Genomic DNA, 23058 nt, shown 5'->3' with positions numbered 1-23058 from the left:
GTTCTGAGAGTAGGAAAGAGAAAGGAAAGACACTGTCACTTACACAGAATTTGGGGCAATTGAAACGTGGTCTATAGAGATGCATACATAGCCCAATGTTGTGCACAGAGGCTTCCTTAGTTCCGTGATTGCAATAAGTTTTTCTCCCAGTGATTGTAGGGACTGATGTCTGTTTCTTTGTATTTCCAGTGTTGCCCAAGTTTGAAGTTAAGGTCAGTGCACCACAAACAGTAACTATTTCAGATGATGAATTCCAAGTGAATGTATGTGCTAAGTAAGTATTCAGGAGATTTGACTCCACAGGTCAATACAAAGCTCAGAAAGAATGAGAAATAAAATTAACCATGTAGCTTCAATTACTTATAAGCTTACGTAAGATGATTAGAGAAGTAATGAATTCTCATTGTAAAATATTTGGAAAAGATAAAGAAAAATATAAGAAATTGCATATAATTAATTCTACCAATTGCCACTTACGTTGTGATTTATTTTCTTTTAATCTTTTGTGACTATTTTGCACAACTGCAATCATACTTTTCTACCCACTGTAATTAAGAAAACATGTCTTCATATTCAGCCACTCTTTCATGAATTCCAATTTCTTGCTGCATAAACATACCTCTATATGGCCATACCAGGTTAACTTTTCTTTTATTATATAACATATAAACTATTTGAGTTTGTTTTCCTAGTAAAAAGTACTATTGTAGTATATGTCTTTGTGTATAAGTGGTGTATAAGTAGCTTCTGAATTAAAAATTATTTACTTAAGAAAGATGTCCGGTATTGGAATTATCAAGACAAAAGTATAATGTTCTTTCAGGTTTTGATTGCCATATTACTCACTAAATACGTTGTGTCAGCACACAGTTCCAAAACCTGATATAGAAGTACCTGCCTCATGGAATCATCACCATCCCTGGTGTTTTCATTTAAATGAAAAGAGAAAAGAAAGAAAAGAAACTCTTGAAAATGTCATAGTGGGAAAAGAGATATTTTATCAATTTAATTAGGATTAATTTGAATGCTCTCAATGTGAAAAAAGAATCCTATATGATTTGAGAGATTTTCATTTTCTTTTTGAGAAATTATTTCTAATGTCTTTCATATTTTTAAAAGTGTGGTGCCTTTTTTCAAATTTCTAATAATAATTAATATAGTTAATATTTACTGAATGCCAATTACTGTGCTGGGCATTGCATTCATTACATTCTTACCACAGTGCTATGAAACAAGAGCTGTTATCATCTCTATTTTAGAAAGAAAGATAACAAGATACAGAGAATTGAAATAATTTATCAATATTAATGGAGCTTTTGGATGGCAAACCTAGCATTGGATGTAGACCAATGCTATTTGGCTTCAAAGTTACTCTCCTAACCAAGACCTCTGTTATAATTTATAAACAATGAAAAATTTAGTATTTGACATAATTGTTTAAACTGTTTATTTAATTGATGACATGGAAATTACTTGCTTTTGAACATTTTCGAAGTATTTTTAAATTTTCTTTAGTATTTTCAAAATATCTTTGAGAATATTCAAAGTATTTTAAAGACATATTGGATAAAAGGCTGACACTTTTTACAATGTCCTTTGGACTCTAGGAAAAACATAATATTTTTCTGTTTCAGGGAAGAGTAGCTGACATGTGCCAGAATTTCATAAATGTAATATATGAGAGAGGGAGATTATATGTGTTAAAAATAAGGGGAAAATCAATATAAGTTTCAAAAAATCCAGGATCCTAAATTAGTTTCACTAGTAAAACCCTACCCAGAGCCTGAATTGTCAATGGGATTAATACTTATAATTCATCTGCCCAGTGTTATGCTAAAATAGTACAACACACTTATCAGGAGAGCCAAAATATCTTCATAGGAGACAAAATATCTTCATAGGAGACACGCTAAGCTAAATGTTGATACGGAATTGGAACTTCTGGACACTTCTTTAACATTACATTCCACCTAGATTTGACATTAAATAGTATGCCACTATCAGCAATAATGATAGCCTGCAACAGGACCAGGCCTTGGAGACAGAAGCTGGGGGCTACAAGGTTATTTCTGGGCAGGCTGCAGGAACAGGAGGAAAGAAATGAGTATGTCCAGGAGTGAACAGGAGTGAATGAGTTGCCTACTTCAGGTTTTAGGTGCTGTATCTGTGCACTGTTTCTTTAGTGTTCCCTGGGACTTAACTTGGAACAGCTAGAGAAAACAACAGCAAATCAGATTACTTTAGCCAACAACCTCAGAGATGAATTAAGCTTTTAGAAGGGAAGAAAACTTGCCTACAGGCAAAGGCATTTTAATAAACTGCATTAATATCCACCAAAATCTTTTCAAATCACAAAGAGAATGTTTATTCTTTCCAATCCGTATGAAAATTTGAGCTATGTATTTCATGGGCATGTGTGAACCCGCAGATAATACTACAGTAAGAGTTTCATTTTGTAAGCGACAGACAGAAGACCTAGTAAGATATGTGCAGGAATAACATTTGTGGCCCGGTCTTAGTCTTGCCTCTATTTTGCATGTAATTGATATTTAGAGTTCACTGCTGATTTTAGGGATTTGGGTTGAGTCTCAGAAGCATTTAGAATTTTTAAATAGAGAAAAACCAATTAGTGGAATGGGAAGAGCATGGACTGTGGGAAGTGAGGAAGATCTGAGTTTGAATTTTAATCCTATACAACGTGGAGAAGTGAATTGCTTGATCTCAACTCACTAATCTGTACAATGAGATAATACACCTACATCTTAGGATCACTTAAAAAAATAAATGAGATAATCTATGTAAACATCGGGTATATACTACTGTCCAGCAATCAGGAAAAAAATATTAGAATTGATAAATGTAATTATATTCAGTTTTACTATTTCCTAATTGCACATTCGTCAACTTTTTCTCAATGTTAGTGGAAACAATCCTCCAGTAACAAAAAAACTCAAATCAACTGTATTTCCCTTTGACTGAAACTTTAAAAGAAACTTGTTTTGTACTTTTTTGTGTGTTTTAGGAGAAAATGAGATATTTATTTAACCCCACCCCTAAGACATTATACCTTTCATCAGAGTTTATCTAGTTTATGCCAGTCTCCATACCTTCTCTATTTATTGAATGCACAAGAATTGTTGCTTAAAGTATTGATCTAGACGTATTCTAAGATCCTGAATAATCCACATATTAACTTATATGCATATATGTTTTATGCAAAAGAAAAAAGGTGCTGCAATTTTTATAATTTTTCTATCAGAATAAAATATAATTTTAAAAACTCAATTTAATCATTAAATCCTATTCACTGAGATTTTAGATTCTACATTACCTTGAATTTGATCTTTTCTCATTCCTTCTTTCTCTTTTTTAAAGTAAACTCTACTACGCCCAACATGGGTTTTGAATTTAGGACGCTGAGGTCAGGAGCCACATGTTCTCCCAACAGAGCAAGCCAGGAGCCCCCTGAGTTGGATTTTTTAAAAAGCAGCTGAATCCTAGTAACAGATCCCATGCCTAATTTAACCCAAATTCTTTGGGGAAGGTAGCACCAATAGGTGAGGATTCCCAGTTGAATTTGTTCACTGGGGTAGCCGTAGATTACAGATTTCATATACAATTTCTGAAGAAGCCCATAAAATATTCCCGTGGTATTGTTCACCTATAAGTATGTACACTTTCTCCTACCAGGTACACCTATGGCCAGCCTGTGCAAGGGAAAGCCCAAATCCGGGTGTGCAGAAAATTTTTTTCCTCTGGGAATTGTGAGCACAACAACAATGAAATATGTGAACAATTCATGGCACAGGTACGGATCATCATCTTTACTCAAAAAAAAAAAAAAAGTTCTTGTTCATTTCATTCTGTAGAGAAGGAAAAATTTCCCTCTACCTTTGATGGTCTTCCCCGGGACTAAGAATTAAATTTACATAAATTTACATGAAGCAGGTTAACAGGAGAAAAAAAAAAAAGGAGTTTTATTAGGTGCACATGGAGGCCCCCTAATGAAACTGAGATCTAACAAAATGATCAAGGCAGGTAGTTTTTATACTTGTTAAACAAAGAGACAATAAATTTGTGAGGAATTGACAGGATAAAGAAATGTTTGGGTGCTTTAATTAGTAGGGAATTCTTTTTTTTTTTTTAAAGATTTTATTTATTTATTTGACAGACATAGAGACAGCCAGTGAGAGAGGGAACATGAGCAGGGGGAGCGGGAGAGGAAGAAGCAGGCTCATAGCGGAGGAGCCTGATGTGGGGCTCCATCCCATAACGCCGGGATCACGCCCTGAGCCAAAGGCAGGCGCTTAACCGCTGTGCCACCCAGGCGCCCCATTTAGTAGGGAATTCTAATTGAAATTTGGGCTGAGGTAGTAGATTAGAAAAAAGTAACAGGGTTTATTTCCACAGCTTTCTCTGCTCTCAGGTTCCTCTCTCTAGTGGTAAGGATGTCTTCTTACTTTTTAGTGCAGCGAGGGTGCTTTTCATGTGGGAGATTTGTTTCCTGCTTTCACAGGGATGGAGTAGGGTCTGAGTGTCCTGGCACTGGCTGTTTCTTAAGTAACTTTTATTTAAAATAATCAATATGCCAAAGTGGCATGTTTGGGGAGGCCTGCCCCCAGCCTCTATAATTCCGTTTATAAAAGGGACTTAACAACACTGTTTTCATTTTGTGGATAATGGAGGTTTCCGCTAGATAAGGTGAAGAATGAAGAGCAAATACAACATCTACCAAGAGTCTCTTATTCTCTAGGTCATGTAAATTGTTACCCACATATGGATTCATCGATTTGTTAACTTTGAAAAATCTTATTGGCTTTCTTGTTTTATATACTGTCTACTGACCTCTCTGATCTTTCTGTGTGGAATCAGTAGTCCTCTATCAGATAAATGAACCCCTGATTGTACGCACTATGCAACCTAGAATTGTCCTTTTGAAAAACGCTCATTTGCAAACACCTGCAATGTCAATCAGAGGTTCATTTTTGAAGGCCCCATTTGCTTTCCCCATCTGCAGCATCTCCACCTAAGTAAACAATTCTGCCCATTTCTTTGAGGAATAACTTTGGACTTTGAACATGAAATTTGTATACTGAACTTCAGTTTATAATTGAAGTTTGATTGTCCTGAAGTTACTCACCAAATTGATGGACATCCTTTAGGTAAATATAAATATTTGGCCAAGACAAGCAGAAATCTTTTAGATGGGAATGCAGGCGAAGAAAGGCTGGGTGGAATTCTTCCACATCTGCACATTAGCTGTGCATTTTTCCATGGTGTGACTATAACGTACGTTAGTTAACTGTTTTACCAAGTGATAGATGTTCTCTCAGCTAATGCCTTTTACCCCCATGGTGAAAATTGAGCAATAAATAATCTGCTACAACTACCTTTATATATGAGTGGGTTTACTTATTTGATATAGATTCCTTGGAGTGGGTTCCATGAGTCAAAGTAGATAGATCAATGACAGATAGATACAATTATATATACATACAACTCTAATTTTTAAAAATATTAAGATATTATTGTCCAAAAAGTTTTTAAGCATTCAAATTCCTGTCAGCAACATGTGAGTACACTGTATTTCCCAAATTGCTGTCAGCAATATACATATAGTTTTTTTAAAGTTGCCATTTTGATAGAAATTCATTTTGTTTTAATTTGCATTACTCATGAGTTTGAGCATATTTTCATATTTTTGTTATCAGTTTGAATTTGTTCTTTTAAGAACTCTTCATTATCCATTTTTCCCGTTCACTTTCTTTTCTTATAAATATTACCCTCCATCCTCTACGCATATTTTTTCAAGTCTGCTATTTAAGTACTGACTTCGTGGTATTTTTGAAATATCAAAGCTCCTAATGTTTACTAAGTTCTCAGCCTTAGAAAAAGTCTCACCTACCACCGTGTTGTACATACAGCTATTTCAGCATTTTAAGATTTTAAACATTTCTCAAATCAACATAAAATAGTTGTTGATTATATTCTAAAATACGACATTTTGTTTTCTTCCAAATGGACATTCAGTTGTGTGAGGACCTAATCTTGTACAACTTTGCTCTCCCTCTTTATTCTAAATCATGCTCATGAAAGTTTCATCTATTTTATTGGCCTTTCTCTGACTTTTGTTTTATTATTTCCTTTCTGATATTATTTTTATGTTCCTAAACCATTTATTTTTATTTTCAACATATTCATTCTTTTCCCTAAAATTTTATTTTGTGGATTTTAAAAAAACATTAGTTGTTTCTTTTTGTTAAAAACACATTGCATGGGGCTCCTGGGGGGTTCAGTCGGTTAAGCCTCAGATTCTTGATTTCAGCTTAGGGTCACGATCCCAGCATTGTGGGATCGAGCCCCATGTGGCTCCCTCCTCAGCGGAGAGTCTGCTTCTCCCTCTCCCTCTTCCCCTCCCCTCTGCTCATGTTCTCTCTCTCATTCTCATGCTCTGTCTCTCAAATAAAAAAAAAAAAAAACCCTTTGGGAAAAACACACACACACACTGTGTTTTACCTTTTCCTTTAACCATAGCTTAATACCATAGATTTTCAAGCAAAGCTCTTTTTTCCTTGGTATTAACATTAAGATTCTTGTCTCTCTGACTCAGGGATTACTGAAAAATGTTTTTCCTTTAGTTTCAAGGCACTTAAGATTCTTCCGATTACATTTTATATTTCTTTTTAATTTGTATTATAAATAGATGAAGTAAAATTATCTGTTTTTGTTGTTGTTAATGTTATAGTGGATAATTCAGAGGAGCACATATTCTGGGATCCGAATGCCTAGCTACCACTTTCTATTTGTGTGACCTTGGGCAGATCATATAATCGACCTGTATTTCAGTTTATTCATCCATACCATGGAGGTGATAATAGGTCTAGCTCAGATGGTAGTTTTGAGAATCAAATGAATCGATATGTCCCTCTAACATTTTAAATTTAGGATTAATAGACACTGTTTATTTTAAAATAGAATTAAATCTATATTTCTCATCACTAATGGAAGATTATCTATAGATTTTTCCTTATTTTAAATCAACAGTTTACCTTAAACAGTGTTTTGGTGTTACGCACTTAAGACTCAAGATGGTTTTCTGTAACTCCTTAACTTGCTTTAATTGCTGATGAACTCCCACCCCTTCTTTTGTAATCCTTGGTCGTTTCACCATGTTTGTGGGATGAAGCCATGGGGTGGGGGTGGGGGCGGATAGAAATCTGTGCTAAAACTCTATATCCTTTTAAGACTTTTGAATCCCTAATCTTTTCATTATACCTTCTCTTCATTTTTCAGTTGAGAAATGGTTGTATCACTCAAATTGTAAATACAAAGGTCTTCCAACTCTACCGTTCAGAATTTTTCATGTCATTTCACACCACTGTAACAGTTACGGAATTTGGGACAGGTAATGATCGCATTTTATGGGCAACCTGGGGATATACACAGCTTGCTGGGAAGAAGTTTATCGAGTTAGCAATACTCACCAAATAGAGATCATTCATTGTTCAACATAGTCAAGTGGAGTGTATTTGTCAAGAGGTCAACTTGAAGGTTGCTTTTGAAAAAGATTTTCCTCATAGTATGTAAAATAAACTTATTATGTAAATACGACGTGTTTATATCCGCATCTGTGCCTGCCATCAGTCAGACCGAGGAGCTTTCTTCTGAAATAGTAGAGCTAAGCTAATAAATCACGGATCTCTCTTTAACTTTGTGTAAATCAGTTGATAACCAGTTGCCAGGGTCTAATCTTTGATTTAATACAGGAGATCACAATTTATATCTAGAATGTCACATCCAGCTCCCTGCTTACTGATGTGAAGTTTATTGGAACAGGACCACATTTGTTTACCTTGTTTAAGAGCTACAATTACAAGGCAGAATAGCTGTGGACCTTGTGGTGCAAAGCTTAGAATAACAACTATGAGATCCTCTTCACAGAGGAAGTTTGTCAACCTCTAATTTGATACAAATGGAGACATTTGCAAGTGTAAAATATTAATGAGACATTTACAAGATTACACATAGTAAGTGCTCAATAAATAAAAGAATGGAAAAGAAAAAGTGGAAAGTGAAATTTAATTTGGGGTGGAGAAAACCAGATTCAGTACTAATTATTTCTTGTTACTTAAAAATGGTTGGGCTGATATTATTTATAAAGTGCTCTGTATAAGCGTACTTGATCAATAGTGTCGTGGCATTCATTATGGGTGTTTGTCCCATTCATATTGTAACTCAGCTAGACGTGTTTGTCCCATTCATACTGTAACTCAGCGAGACGTGTCTACCTCTGCTTATCACATGCGTTGCTGACACCATAGCACATTTCTATTTACTTTGCTTTCAGAGATTTTTCTTATCTGGCAAAAGTCTAAAAGCATAGTTATCTGGTAGGCTAAGGAAAGGTTTAAAGGAATTGAAAGCCTTATTCTTGAGATGTCTCTGAAATTCTGTGTTATAAAAGGAGTTACAAGCTAGAACGGAATAGAATGGTCAGAGGAAGGAAATTAAAAGCATTTTCTCCTGCTTCTGATTCAAATACTTTCATATGAATAACATTTTTCAGCTGGATGTATACTATAACCACATAGATATGGAGTATTCTGGAACACGCTCCAAAGCACCCACACCCCCCCTTTCAATGTAAAACAAGAATGTAATTCTGTGTACAGAAGTTTGTGCATGTCCTTGAAGCTGTTTTTCTTTTGAGAGTCTTGATCAAGCAGTGCATTCTCCTCACACTGTTTTTCATTTCTTACAGGTGTGCAGATCAGTGAAAGAGCTTCTACTTTTATCACTCAATTGCTTGGGAGTGTGAGCTTTGAGAACATGGATCCTTTCTATAGAAGAGGAATTTCTTATTTTGGAACTGTAGGTCTGACTTAAAAATACATGTTTTCGTTTCATTTTCTGGGATCATGGATCGCCCTCTGAAAATTTCTGGACACGTTTTTCCTGCTTTCATAACACATTTGTGGCCTTACTACATCTGATAGACGAGAAAAATCCCAGGGGGAAAGAAAGCGATAGATAAAATTATAGCTGTTTCCATTTTATGTATCTATTTAATAGAACATCTTTTTGTCTATAGGAATTTCATAATATTACAAATAAATAATGACATTTAGGAATAGAAAAATTCCTTCTCTGTAGAAATGTGACGTTTTGAGTTTTAAAAATTAATGCTTTTTTTTTTTTTTTTGCACAGCTTAAATTTTCTGGTCCTGATAATGTACCGATGGTGAACAAGTTATTGCAGTTGGAGCTCAATAACAGAATTATAGGAAACTACACCACAGATGAGAATGGGGAAGCTGTGTTCTCTATTGACACTTCAGATATATTCGATCAAGAGTTCAACCTGAAAGTAAGACATCAAAGAGTAGACGAGATCCCACAAAATATTTGAGTGTTAGGGATTTTGAACATTAGGAATCTCTTAAAAGATCATTTGTATTAAGAATATATTTTAGGGGTGCCTGGGTGGCCCAGTCGGTTAAGCCTCAGACTTTTGGTTTCAGCTGAGGTCATGATCTCAAGGCTGTGAGATAGACGCCCTTAGGGCTCGGCACTCAGTGCGGGGTCTGCTAAAGACTCTCTCTCCCTCTGCCCCTCCCCACTCTCTAAAAATAAATAAATAAATCTTAAAAAAAAAGAATATATATTAACAAAGTTTTAATACTTAGAGTATTTTATAGGTTTGTTTGTTCATTAAATAATACCCGAGAATACTTACTCAAGAGGATAAGATAATAGCCGGGTACAATTGTTAAAATGTCTCTACCAACCAGTATTTTCCTCTGAGAAACTACAAATAGTTCATGAAGATGATTTGGCCATTTTTCCCCTTTGATCATTTGATGCACCGGTAAGGGAGATACTATGATGTCTACTTTTCTGCTTCTTTTTTTTTTTTTTAAACATTTTATTTATTTATTCGACAGAGATAGAGACAGCCAGCGAGAGAGGGAACACAAGCAGGGGGAGTGGGAGAGGAAGAAGCAGGCTCATAGCGGAGGAGCCTGATGCGGGGCTCGATCCCATAACGCCGGGATCACGCCCTGAGCCGAAGGCAGACGCTCAACCGCTGTGCCACCCAGGCGCCCCTACTTTTCTGCTTCTTAAACAGAATTTTGGAGTTAAACAATTGTCCGTGTACAAATATAGCTGAAAGACACAGGGTATAAGGCGATTCTCTGACTTCAAGTACAAAGTAAAAATAAATTAGCAAAGGCCTAATAAAACAAACATACAATTACGGTCATGTTTTGTATACAAAAAAGAAGGAAGTGTTATTATTATTTTACTTCCAAAAACTGGGTATTTGAAACGTCAGCCACAAGCTAAAATTCCTCCCTACTTTGAAGAGATAAGAAGCCTTCCATTCTGGAATAATTCCTGTCTTTAAAGGTCTTTACAGCTCTAAGGTCCTTCGCTTTCCTTTTCTTATCAGGCCACATATATTCGACCTATGAGCTGCTATCCTTCCAGCTGGCTAGCGCCTGAGTATGTGGACGCTCATTTCTCAGTTTCACGCTTTTACTCCCGAACCAATAGCTTCCTGAAGATTGCTCCTGAGCCAAAGCAGCTTAGATGCAATCAACAGAAAACTGTCACCGTGCATTACTCCCTAAACGGGGAAGCATATGGGGATGATTCAAATATCAACTTCTTTTATTTGGTGAGTCTCAGTTGATGGATCCTTGGGTCTTGTCTAATTGTCTGCTTAGCACAGTGCAGCTTGGAGCGGGTATGTCAGTCATGCCATGGTGTGTGAGTGAGCCGACCTTCTCACTTTGCTGGGAATACTATGGGATCTATTAAGAACAAACAGAAACAAATAAGCGAACACATCAACAAACACATAAAAAGATCCAAGGCAATTTCAATTTCCCTAAGGAGGAAAAACTTACTATTCCGAGTCTATTATTTTAAGTATTCGATTATAACTCATATCAAGGATTTGTGACCCTTCATGAGAGTACAACATTAGGCAGATACCAGAGAGTAAGGTGCAAGCTCATTCTGATAAGCAGTAAAAGGAATGCGCTTTTTTGGTTCTGTCCCCATATTTATCCGTTCTGTCCTGATAAGCATATTGAAAGGCAAAAAGCTAGAATTTTCTGCCCTATGGATGTCTCTGTCTTACAAATAAGGGAACAGTGGTGAAGAAGTCAGATGACTTGGCTCACTCAAAGCCAGACAGTCTAAATAATTCAGAGCTTCGTATACCCCCTTGCACAGTACACAGTGTATTATTCACCAAGTTTCTAGCACATAATAGGCATTCAATTAATCATGAGTTTCTGTGTTGTTTTCCAAGTTGTGCAGAGTCTACTTTTTGTACTTGCACTTAGACGCTACCTTCTCTCTGGAATAGAATTCTCATTAGACCAGTCATTATCCATTTTTAATATCTGTGAAATGGTATGATGTTCCACATTGTGTTTTCTTTGTTCTGCACAGGTGATGGTGAAAGGAGCGATCTTCCTCAGCGGACGGAAGGAAATCAGAAACAAAGGCATATGTAATGCATTCATTTTTTGCTATGTACCCTGCCTTCATTTTTCTTCCTTTTAAGGAAATGTTACAGGGGTAGAGTCAAGAGGTTAGAAAGAGCACTTAGTGTTAACGATCAGTGGCTGGAAAGCAGTCATATGGCCCAGGGTATCCTTCCAGCTATTTCAGAGAAAGAGTTCTACTTGTTTATATTATTGCCAGGTTATCAAGCGCATTATAGAAAAGTGATGTTCGAAACCCAAATATTGTCAGCGCCTCAATTATGCAGTCTTTTTTGTGTACATCGTTCCCGTTACTTAATTGATTTGCCTTTAAAATAAAGCCCAACTTGCTCTTCCTTCCCATAAGCCATTCTCTTTTAGCGAAGCGTCATCGGTGAGCCAGGGACCTTTGGGGACTGCATCGGTTAATTACATCTCCTATTTACACAGCCTGGAATGGCAACTTCTCATTCCCCATCAACGTCGATGCTGATCTGGCTCCCGTGGCTGTCATGCTTGTCTACACCCTTCACCCCAGTGGGGAAATTGTGGCCGACAGTGCCAGATTCCAGGTTGACAAGTGCTTTAAAAACAAGGTGATGTTTCTTCTATTTTTTGCCTGTCTTTCGAGAGAGCAGTGAGCAGTTTTCTCCCTGTCGTCGTCTTCTTACGTGATTACTATCACCTTTTACATGGTGATCTCAGAGTCAGTGTTGGTATAATTAAATTATTAGAATTGCCAAGCAGAATGAGTAACTTTTGGTAGCAATGCCAATCCTGAGACGATAGAAGGATGGTGAAGATGTCCTCATAGGGAGAGTTAAGGGTGAGAATGGGCGGGAGAAACATAGGTACAGAAATCTATAAACATTTTTTTATTGGAAAAGATTGTGTTTATTTAAATTATTTTGAATGTATTCAAATGTACTTATTCAACTTATTTTTAAAATTATCTTACTCCCCTTTTCTTCCTCCACTTTAGGTTAGCATAAAGTTCTCTAAGGAGCAGGGGCTACCGGGCTCCAACGCCAGTCTCTATCTGCAAGCAGCCCCTGACTCGTTTTGTGCGCTCCGGGCTGTGGATAAAAGTGTTCTTCTGCTGAAAGCGGAACAACAGCTGTCAGCTGAAAGTGTAAGCTCTCGAATTTCCTCATTTTCATCCAGATTCCTCCCCTTCAGCTTATGTTTTGTTTGTTTGTTTTATTTTTTAAGATTTTATTTATTTGTTTGAGAGAGAGAGAGCACGAGCAGTGGGAGAGGCAGGCAGAGGGAGAAGCAGACTTCCCGCTGAGCAGGGAGTCCCATGCGGGACTTGATCCCAGAACCCCGGGATCGTGACCTGAGCCGAAGGCAGATGCTTAACCAACTGAGCCACCTGGGAGCCCTCGATGTTTTTATTTGAGATGAAACATGTTGAGAATATCAAATATTTTCTTCCTTTGTTCTTTCATGGGTTACACACTTCATTTTTCTTGAAACCTACAGTTAAATCTCCGTGTTGAAGGATATGTTTGGATACAGCATCTAAAGTTGTTACCTATTAACAGATCTTATATTGTCATAAGCATTTGCAGACCAGCAATTCTCGACTTTGACATCAAAATTGTTTCCATTAATAACTCTTAGATATTTTCCCTTTATTTTTTATCTCAAGAACATATAAATATTGAGGGGCACCTGGGTGGCACAGCGGTTGAGCATCTGCCTTCAGCTCAGGGCGTGATCCCGGCGTTATGGGATGGAGCCCCACATCAGGCTCCTCCGCTATGAGCCTGCTTCTTCCTCTCCCACTCCCCCTGCTTGTGTTCCCTCTCTCGCTGGCTGTCTCTGTCAAATAAATAAATAAAATCTTTAAAAAAAAAAGAACATATAAATATTGAGATGTATGAACCTATTCACAACTACTTTAATAACTTAAAATTTTTCTTATTATTAAAATTATTCCTATTGCTTTAATATATTTGAACTACTACAACAAAACACCCCAAATTAGGTAGCTTATAAACAACAAAGTATTTCTCGCAGTTCTGGAGGCTGAAATTCTGAAATCAGGAAGCCAGCATGGTCGGGTGAGGTCTCCCTTCTGGTTTGCAGACTCCTTGTATCTTCACGTGGTGGAAGGGACAAGAGACATCTCTCAAGCATATTCTATAAGGGCATGAATCTCATTCTCTACTGGCTCCACTCTCACGACCCAATCACCTCCCAAAGGCTCCACCTCGTAATTCCATCACATTGGGGGTTAGGATTTCAACACATGTATTTTGGGAGGACACCTTCAAACCACAGCACCTGTGTAGTGGAGAAAATGTGCAAAATACACAAAGGCCTAAAGAAGGAAATCTTTAAAATCGTTCATAATCTTAACACTTAGACATATTTTTTTACTTCACAAAATGGACTTCTATTGTACCGAAATGAACATTTGTGATGCGATTTTTTAAATCTCTTCTCTGAAGGCCTGAAAAATGCAATTTTGTTTTGTACTTTTAACATTCTATAGTACGTCTAGTTTTAAGTATAAACTATAAAAATTAATTAATAACAATATACTAATCATGATTAACCATGACATAAACTGTATATTTTTTCCCAATGTAAAAGTTAAATACATTTAAATTTCTTCTTGGTGCTAAGCTTCGAACTGATTTCAGAGTCAGTTAGAAAAGAATCAACAAATAAAGGATAAGCTTATCTATACATGTGGAAAATATATATACACTTTTTTTCTAAGAGTTTCATGGTGCAGGGTAAATAGTTTCTGCTCATTTGGTCCTCATGTTTCTTTAGTGTCATTTAACCTAGAACACAATCTTTCTTTGCCCCTTTTGAAACTGATATTTTTGGAGAACATAAGCCATGTATTTTTGTTTGTTTGTTTGGGTTTTGTTGTTGTTATTTCTGTCATTGTTGTTGTTTGGGGTTCTTTTGTTTGTTTGTTTTTTAGAGAGAGAGTACAAGCAGGGGTGCAGGGCAGAAGGAGAGAGCAAATCTTAAGCAGGCTCAATCTCATGACCCTGAGATCATGACCTGAGCTGAAATCAAGAGTTGGACGTTTAACAGACTAAGCCACCCAGGAACCCCCCCGCCAAGTAGTTTTTTGATAAAATGTTCCTCATTTTAAGTTTGTCTGGTATTTCTCATAATTGGGGCAAGATTATGCATCTCTGGCCAGAATACCACATACACGGTATTGTGAATTTCTCCAGGTACACGACATCCATGTGCCTACCATCGGTGATGGTAATTTTGGTCATCTGATAAATGTGTGCCCATCTATCTCCATGGCCTATTTTCTTCCTTAAACTAATAAGCAATTTGTGCTTATTTTTTTTAAAGATTTTATTTATTTATTTGACAGAGAGAGGGGGAAGACAAGCAGGGGGAGCGGGAGAGGAAGAAGCAGGCTCTCAGCTGAGGAGACTGATGCGGGGCTCGAACCCAGAACACTGGGATCATGCCCTGAGCCAAAGGCAGACGCTTAACGCCTGTGCCACCTGGGCGCCCCAGCAATTTGTGCTTATTAAGACTATTTGTCCACCCTGCTCCTCATCAAAATTTCCTCAGAGTTAACATCCATTGATACTTTTTACCTAAACCAATATTGGTAGGATAGTTGAAACATGATTTGCTAATTTTCCCTCTTCCTCTTTACTTATGGTTGCAGGAATTTTTATGTCTCAAAGATTTATAATTTAGATTTCATAATTCATCACTATCCTTAATTATTTTTATGTTAAAATTATCTTCAATTTTCCAGTGGGAGCATCTTCAAGTTCTTGTGATATGGCCAGATCCTGTTTTTAGCACTCACCAATTTTCTGGCACAAGATGTTCTGGGCCCATCTTCTACTTTCTTTGCACTAGCCTTAAAAATAACTATGTTTCCAGGGAACCTTAATTCCTTAGACTATGGAATAGCATTTTCTTAATTTCTCTCTTTTTAAAATTTAATGTCTATTCAGCTGATACAACATTATCTTTGCTGATTTGTGATACCGCCTTTTTCATATAGTGTATTTCTATTGGTGATTATGTTTATTTCTGGAATTTGTATTCTGTTCCATTGGTCTGTCTATTGATGTGTCAGCACCACACTGTTTTAAGTATGGAAGCTTTGTAATGTGTATTAATTATGGGTAGGAATCAATTCCTCATCCTCATCCCCCAGCTCTTCTGTTTTAGGGTTTCCTTAGCTATTTTTCCATGTTTGATTTTTCCATAGCAACTTTATTTTGGGGATATTCTTTTTTTTTTTTTAAGATTTTATTTATTTATTTGACAGAGATAGAGACAGCCAGCGAGAGAGGGAACACAAGCAGGGGGAGTGGGAGAAGCAGGCTCATAGCGGAGGAGCCTGATGTGGGGCTCGATCCCACAACGCCGGGATCACGCCCTGAGCCGAAGGCAGACGCTTAACCGCTCTGCCACCCAGGCGCCCCTATTTTGGGGGTATTCTATTACATTAACTTTTGCTTTTATCCTTATTCTTTACCATTACTCTTCTCGTTGATGCTATTTTTAGCTTTTTTATTTAGAAGTTTGCATAATTTCCATTTATTTATTTTTACTGGTTTAAGGGTTAAGACCTATGAATTTTTCTCTGATCCCTACTTTTAAAGTATACCTTAGATTCTGATCTATTGTACCATCATTTTTTTGACAATTGTACCATCATTTTTCAGAAACTCTGTAATATTTGCACATAGCCTTTCACTGAAAACTTAGTTAGTGGAACATTCTATAATGTATATGTAAACAGGCCTCCTTATTTGGGGATTTTCTCTTTAATTCCAAGTTATATTGCCTCATGATCAGTAATCTTTCTATTTTATGGAGACTACTGATATTTTTTTGTGCACCCAAGTATATCAACAGATTTTGAGAATGCTTCACTTGAGTTCAGAAGATGTAGTCTCTTTTATTAGTTTGTTTTCTATCCATAAGATCCGATTTTTTCTAAGTTTTTAGTTAAATTCCAGCTGGTTAACATACACAGCAATATTAGTTTCAAGTGTACGAATAGTGATTCAACACTTTCATACAACACCAGTGCTCATCACAAGTGTACCCCTTAATCCCTATCACTTATTGAAACCATCCTCCAACCACCTCCCCCTGGTAACCATCAGTTTGTTCTTTATAGTTAAGAGTTTGTTTCTTGGTTTGGCTCTCACTCTCTCTTTTTCCCTTCTTTTTTTTTTTTTTTTTTTTAAAGATTTTATTTATTTATTTGACAGAGATAGAGACAGCCAGTGAGGGAGGGAACACAAGCAGGGCGAGTGGGAGAGGAAGAAGCAGGCTCATAGCGGAGGAGCCTGACGTGGGGCTCGATCCCGTAACGCCGGGATCACGCCCTGAGCCGAAGGCAGACGCTTAACCGCTGTACCACCCAGGCGCCCCTCTCTTTTTCCCTTCTTAAATTCTACTTATGAGTGAAATCATATGGTATGTCTTTCTCTGACTTAGCATAATACTCTCTAGCTCCATCCACATCATTGGAAACGGCAAGATTCTGTTCTTGTTTTTTTAAATACACTTGACCCATCTTGTACTGAGAGTAGGGTGTTAAACTACCCTATTAAGAGTGTTTCTATCTGCTTCTCCTTGCATCTTGTGTTGTTTCTGCTTTGTGCAAGTGGCTGCTGTATTATCTGGTGCCCAGATATTCAAAACTCTTACACCTTTATTACACAATGGGCGGTTGCACGAGAAAGTGCTCTTCTCTCTCTTATTTGATGGCTTTTGGCTCTAATTCTACTTTTTCTGATATCAAGATAATTATAACCTCTGCTTTCTTATTAATTTCACTTAACTGGCCTTTAGTTTTAATATTTTGAAATACTGTATTTTATGGGTTTTTTTCTATATAGTACAGTGCCGGATTTTGCTTTTTTATATTTATTTTTTTATTTATTTGACAGAGATAGAGACAGCCAGCGAGAGAGGGAACACAAGCAGGGGGAGTGGGAGAGGAAGAAGCAGGCTCACAGCAGAGGAGCCCGATGTGGGGCTCGATCCCAGGACTCTGGGATCACGCCCTGAGCCGAAGGCAGACGCTTAACAACTGTGCCACCCAGGCGCCCCTGGATTTTGCTTTAAAAAAAAAAAAAATTCTTTTTTAAGGAGAATTAAGTCCGTTCACTTGTATTGATATGATTGATATGTTAGATATCAACTTTATCATGTTTTTGTTATCATTACTGCACATTATTTAAATTTAATTTATTTCTTTAGCTTTTTGAGTTTTTCTCTGCTACAGATGTTCTCGAATTTCTTCTTGCCTCGAGCTGAGGTTTAATTTTTATTTTAGTGATTGTCTTTGTGTTTATATCTTTTATAATTCTCTAGCTCACTTTTTTCTTGCCTCATCATTAAAGCTAGCCAGTCTTTTTTTTTTTTTTTAAGATTTTATTTATTTATTTGACAGAGACAGCCAGCGAGAGAGGGAACACAAGCAGGGGGAGTGGGAGAGGAAGAAGCAGGCTCCCAACGGAGGAGCCTGATGTGGGGCTCGATCCCAGAACGCCGGGATCACGCCCTGAGCCGAAGGCAGACGCTTAACCGCTGTGCCACCCAGGCGCCCCTAGCCAGTCATTTTTAAGTAGTATCCCTTGACTCCCTATTACCTACACCACAGTCCATAATTTTATTGTATTTTTCTCTTTTCTCTCATTTTAAAGTCGGATCCTTACTTCTTTGTCCAAACATACTCATTTACATTCTCCTTTTCTCTTCATATCCACAAAGTTCTGCCCACTTCCTCAGTCACCTTTTGGTTGTGTAAAGCTTTTTTATACTAGACTCTTCAGAAGGTCACATGGGTATAGAATTCCCTGAATTTCTCATATTCACAATTGTTTCACTAAAGCTTTCCTGTGGGAAGGACAAGTTATCTGTATCTTAAATCCTTGTTTCCCCTTTCTTTGAGTTTCTTGAAAATGTTATTCCACGATTGCCTTACTTTGAATATTGCTTTCAAGAATTCTGACATGTCTGGGGCACCTGGGTGGCACAGCGGTTAAGCGTCTGCCTTCGGCTCAGGGCGTGATCCCGGCGTTATGGGATCGAGCCCCACGTCAGGCTCCTCTGCTAGGAGCCTGCTTCTTCCTCTCCCACTCCCCCTGCTTGTGTTCCCTCTCTCGCTGGCTGTCTCTCTCTCTCTGTCAAATAAATAAAATCTTAAGAAAAAAAAAAAAAGGAATTCTGACATGTCTAATTCATTTGCCCTTAAAAAGTATTTGAATTTTTTTTTTTTCCTGAAGGTCTTGAGGGCTTTTTTTCCTTTATATTTAAAGTCTAATAGTTTTAGTAAAACATCTCTCAGAATCTATTGTTTGGGAGAAGTGTTACCAGGTACTCAGTAGACCCATTCATTGTGTAAATTCATCTTTTATTTCCAGAATTTGTCTTGGATTATAATTTTAAATGTTAGTTTTTCCATTTTCCTCCTTCTAGAAAAACTCTATAAATATATTGGATCTTCTTTGCCGGCTTTTCAATTCAACTACTCTGCCTATGACTCATTTTAATTTATTCTTCTCTCATTTTTATTCTTTTTTTCTTTACTTTTATGCTGCTTTTTAAAGTTTTCTTTCGATCTGCTTTTTCTTGAGCTCCTTATAGAGTTTATATCTGATATTATTTTAACTCTTTCTGATTTTAATAAATTATCATTTTATTTCTTCCTAGGTTTTGTTCATTTCCATTCTTCCATTCTTTCTTTATTGAATTTCTAATTCGTAGTGCTTTTTAATACCCCAAATGAGTGTTTAAAATTATTTGATTTATATGAAGTGCTTTGGGATGGCTTTTCTGTTTATTTATTTATACAGTCAGTTAGGTAGTTACTTTAGCAGATAAGTTGCATTAGCTAAAGTGTTCCAATTTGCATTTTCCATTTTATCTTATCCTGATTTTGTATGGAATTAATTTTCTCTAGTTCTTAATATTTTTGTGGACAGTGTTCATGGGTAATGAATGCCTTTTCCTGTTATCTTAATGAAATACAATTTCTTTTAAAAGAGGTGTTGTTAATGATGGAAATAGGAGTGGAAATTGGCATATTTTTATTTCCCTTTCCAAGGGGCATCACACCTTCTCTAATAATCTAATTCCCAACAGCCATGCTTTTGGGAGCTGCCACTTCCAAGCCCATTCATTTCAATCCCCTTCCTTGTCTCATATATTGAATCTAAGAACTATGACCCATATTTTGACACTGAATGTAGTACTTTCTTTATCCGGAGTTGACTTGGTGTGTATGTCCTCTCATTTCTCCATCCAATCTCTTCTTTGTCTTACTCTCTTAAGCCTTCCCTCTCCAACTTTCCATACCCTCAGATTTCCAGCAGCAGTACGGAGCTCTGTTGGAATTTGGTGTTTATTTCTTTACTAACAAGTAATTTGAAGGTCATGGTATTATTTATATACTAGTAATGTTAAAGACAGTCATGCATGTTATTATATTTCTTTGATTTTGTATTTGTTTTGGAAGGATATGTAAGAAGATTTAGAATCAGACAGCTACCAGACAGTTGGGGATTCTAGCATTATAATTGCAATGGATCATCTGTCAATTAGGCCTTGGAATAATCTGTAGATCTTCAGGCATCTCTTGCTTACATACTATCCTAAGTCCTGAACCAAAACTGAAAAGTTTTATGAACATGACATTGACCACCTCAAACAAAATTGAAGTTTCCCTCTTCTGAAAGGATGAGTTGACTCAAAAGTGTTAGATTAAATATCACAGCAATGCTCTGTTTTTTCTTCAAATTTTTATTTAAATTCTAGTTAGTTAACATAGAGTGCAATATTTGTTTCAGGAGTAGAATTCAATGATTCATCATTTACGTACAACACCCAGTGCTCAACACGACAAGTGCCCTCCTTACTACCTATCACTCATCTAGCCTATCCCCACCCACACCCCTCCATCAACACTCGGTTTGTTCTCTATCTTTGAGTCTCTTATGATTTGCTTCCCTTTCTCTCTTCCCCCCCATATGTTCATCTGTTTTGTTTCTTAAATTCCACGTATGAGTGAAATCATATGGTATTTGTCTTTCTTTGACTTATTTCGCTTAGCATAATACCCTCTAGTCCATCCACGCCTTTTTGAATGGCAAGATCTCATTCTTTTTGATGGCCGAGTAATATTCCATTGTGTAGATATACCACATCTTCTTTATACATTCTTCAGTCACTGGGCATCTGGGCTCTTTCCATAGTTTGGCTATTGTTGATGATGCTCCTATAAACATTGGGGAGCATGTACCCCTTTGAATCTGTATTTTTGTATCCTTTGGGTAAATACCTATGTAGTGCAATTGCTAGATCTTAGGGTAGTTCTCTTTTCAACTTTTTGAGGAAACTCCATACTGTTTTCCAGAGTGGCTACACTGTTTTGCATTCCCCCCAACAGTGCAAGAGAGTTCCTCTTTCTCCACATCCTCACCAACATCTATTGTTTCCTGTGTTGTTAATTTTAGCCATTCTGACAGGTGTAAGGTGGTATCTCATCATGGTTTGATTAGTATTTTCCTGATTATGAGTACTGTTGAGCATCTTTTCATGTGTCTGTTAGCCATCTGGATGTCTTCTTTGGAAAAAATGGCTATTCATGTCTTCTATGTGATGCCTGTGCCCTTAAAGAAAAGAACAAATTATAATGGCAAAAAACTTGCCAATTTTGTAAAAATAAAACAAATGCTTAAAATCATTGGGAACCATGTGATTTTTCTCATAGGTGTACAGCTTGCTTCCAAATATAGAACTATATGGTTATTTCTATCATGGGCTCAACCTTGATGATGGCAAGCTTGACTCTTGCATTCCTCAAAAAGATATGTTTTACAATGGTTTGTATTACGTACCTGTAAGCAACTATGGGGATGGAGACATCTATAATATTCTCAGGGTAAGATCATTTAAGATTTTAAAAATTATGCCATCTCAATTGTAATTTTAGTATTCATAATGCATATCTATGTTTTATTAATTATGTACCTTTCTTCCTATTCTTGGAGATTGGTGTCCATAATTTGTTTAAAGATCACTCAGAAATTATCTTATAAAAAGGAGATATTAATTTTTGTTAATTTTTCTCTTTTTTAAAAAATAAATAAGTGGCAGTGAAGTTATAAAAACCTCATGTTTGAAGTAATGAGACAGTTTTCAATTTATTGCAATAAATATTATGCAGAAATCGTCAAATCAAGAGGTTAAAATATAGTCCAGGCACCTTCTGTACCTAGGCTATCAATTATGTATGCTGAGGCTTCGACAAAAGGATCTTTATAATTGAGGTCAGAGGAAAAGGGGCATATAATTAGACAGACTTTAGCTTAAGTCCCAACTCTCCAAAAGACTGACTGCATTGTGTGTGGGGGTGTGTGGGGGGGTGTGTATTTGATATTAATTAGGGTGATGATAGTGCTTATCTCATAAGTATTTTTCCCTTTGAATTAAATGGGGAATGATTTAAAATAGCCAAATCCTAGCATATAAATGCTAGCTAAATCACAGTGCTTATCATTTTTTGTTCCAAATTCAAGACTTTCCATACATTAAATTGAGGTGACTTGACTCCTAAAATCCCAGATCCTTGTTAGCAGAGGAGACCTGTATTTATCATCTACTTATGGTTATAATATAGTTGATAGGCCTTTTTAGGTCTTGCATGAAAGAAATGCACAACTTTCTTTTGCTGTTTGTTTCTTTGAAGGCTATGGGTCTGAAAGTCTTTACCAATCTTCATTACCGGAAACCGGAAGTATGCTCAATGGAGGGAAGGCTGCCATTCCCTAGGCCATTGTATCTAGCCTCAGAAGAATTTGCACCGTTGTACAGTTACGCCCCATCTAGAATTGCATGTGGGTAATCTGGAATTTTATGTCTGGGAGATGGCTAAAAGAACTAATGGAATTGGGTGTCTTTGGGATAAAACTATAAAAATTGGGATTTAGGTGTGAATTATGCCATGTTTTTGGCTACCACTAGACATCCTGCAAGTGAATAAAGCAGGATAAGGCAGACCAGAAATGGTTTTTGTTTGTTTTGGTTTTTGTTAAAAGGAAGAATTAGCTTCAGCTATGAAAGGAAGTTTATTTTTTTGGTAGAACACAATATCGGAAGAGCATAGGAAGCAGGCAATGTGTAGGGATGTGGGAGGACGTCATTTTAAGTGAGTGTGACACAGGAGAATGCGGTGTCCTGATGAGGCCCTTATACCTTTATTATGTATAAACCAAAATACACAGAGCTCAAGGCAAAGGGTATTTTAACTCCCAGGTAGCCAAAAAGTTGGCATCAGAGAACTGTGTTCAAATATTAGTCCATTCTCTATTGGAAAGGCTGTAAACACAAAAATCAGCCAGAGTCTTAGATGAATAAGGTCACTAGGCAGATTTTCAAAACAGAAATTTAGTCAGAGAAGAAAAATGAAACAAGATCAGCAAAACAGAACTAAAATCAAAGCTGAATTCCAGGTCTGAAAATACTTGAATAACGCTCTTAAATCCTTCTGTGTAACATTGAATTAGTCCATTAATTC

The 23058-nt window shown here is 36.7% G+C and overlaps 1 protein-coding gene across 1 annotated transcript in view; it reads left to right on the top strand.

The window, feature by feature from the left end:
• Positions 1-23058, top strand: part of LOC123781605 (ovostatin homolog 2-like) — a 49654-nt gene that overhangs the window by 5463 nt on the left and 21133 nt on the right. The window contains exons 7-17 of the mRNA XM_045781219.2: positions 190-274; positions 3691-3808; positions 7294-7405; positions 8762-8871; positions 9209-9367; positions 10454-10681; positions 11467-11521; positions 11952-12097; positions 12484-12633; positions 21253-21423; positions 22231-22378. Coding sequence (XP_045637175.2) covers positions 190-274; positions 3691-3808; positions 7294-7405; positions 8762-8871; positions 9209-9367; positions 10454-10681; positions 11467-11521; positions 11952-12097; positions 12484-12633; positions 21253-21423; positions 22231-22378 — 1482 coding nt within the window. The remainder of the gene's footprint in view (positions 1-189; positions 275-3690; positions 3809-7293; positions 7406-8761; positions 8872-9208; positions 9368-10453; positions 10682-11466; positions 11522-11951; positions 12098-12483; positions 12634-21252; positions 21424-22230; positions 22379-23058) is intronic.

This window comes from Ursus americanus, chromosome 25 (genome assembly GCF_024610735.1).
Source record: "Ursus americanus isolate L20-20 chromosome 25, mUrsAme1.1.p, whole genome shotgun sequence".
Lineage (NCBI taxonomy): Eukaryota > Metazoa > Chordata > Mammalia > Carnivora > Ursidae > Ursus > Ursus americanus.
This window is presented reverse-complemented; position numbering and strand designations above follow the sequence as displayed.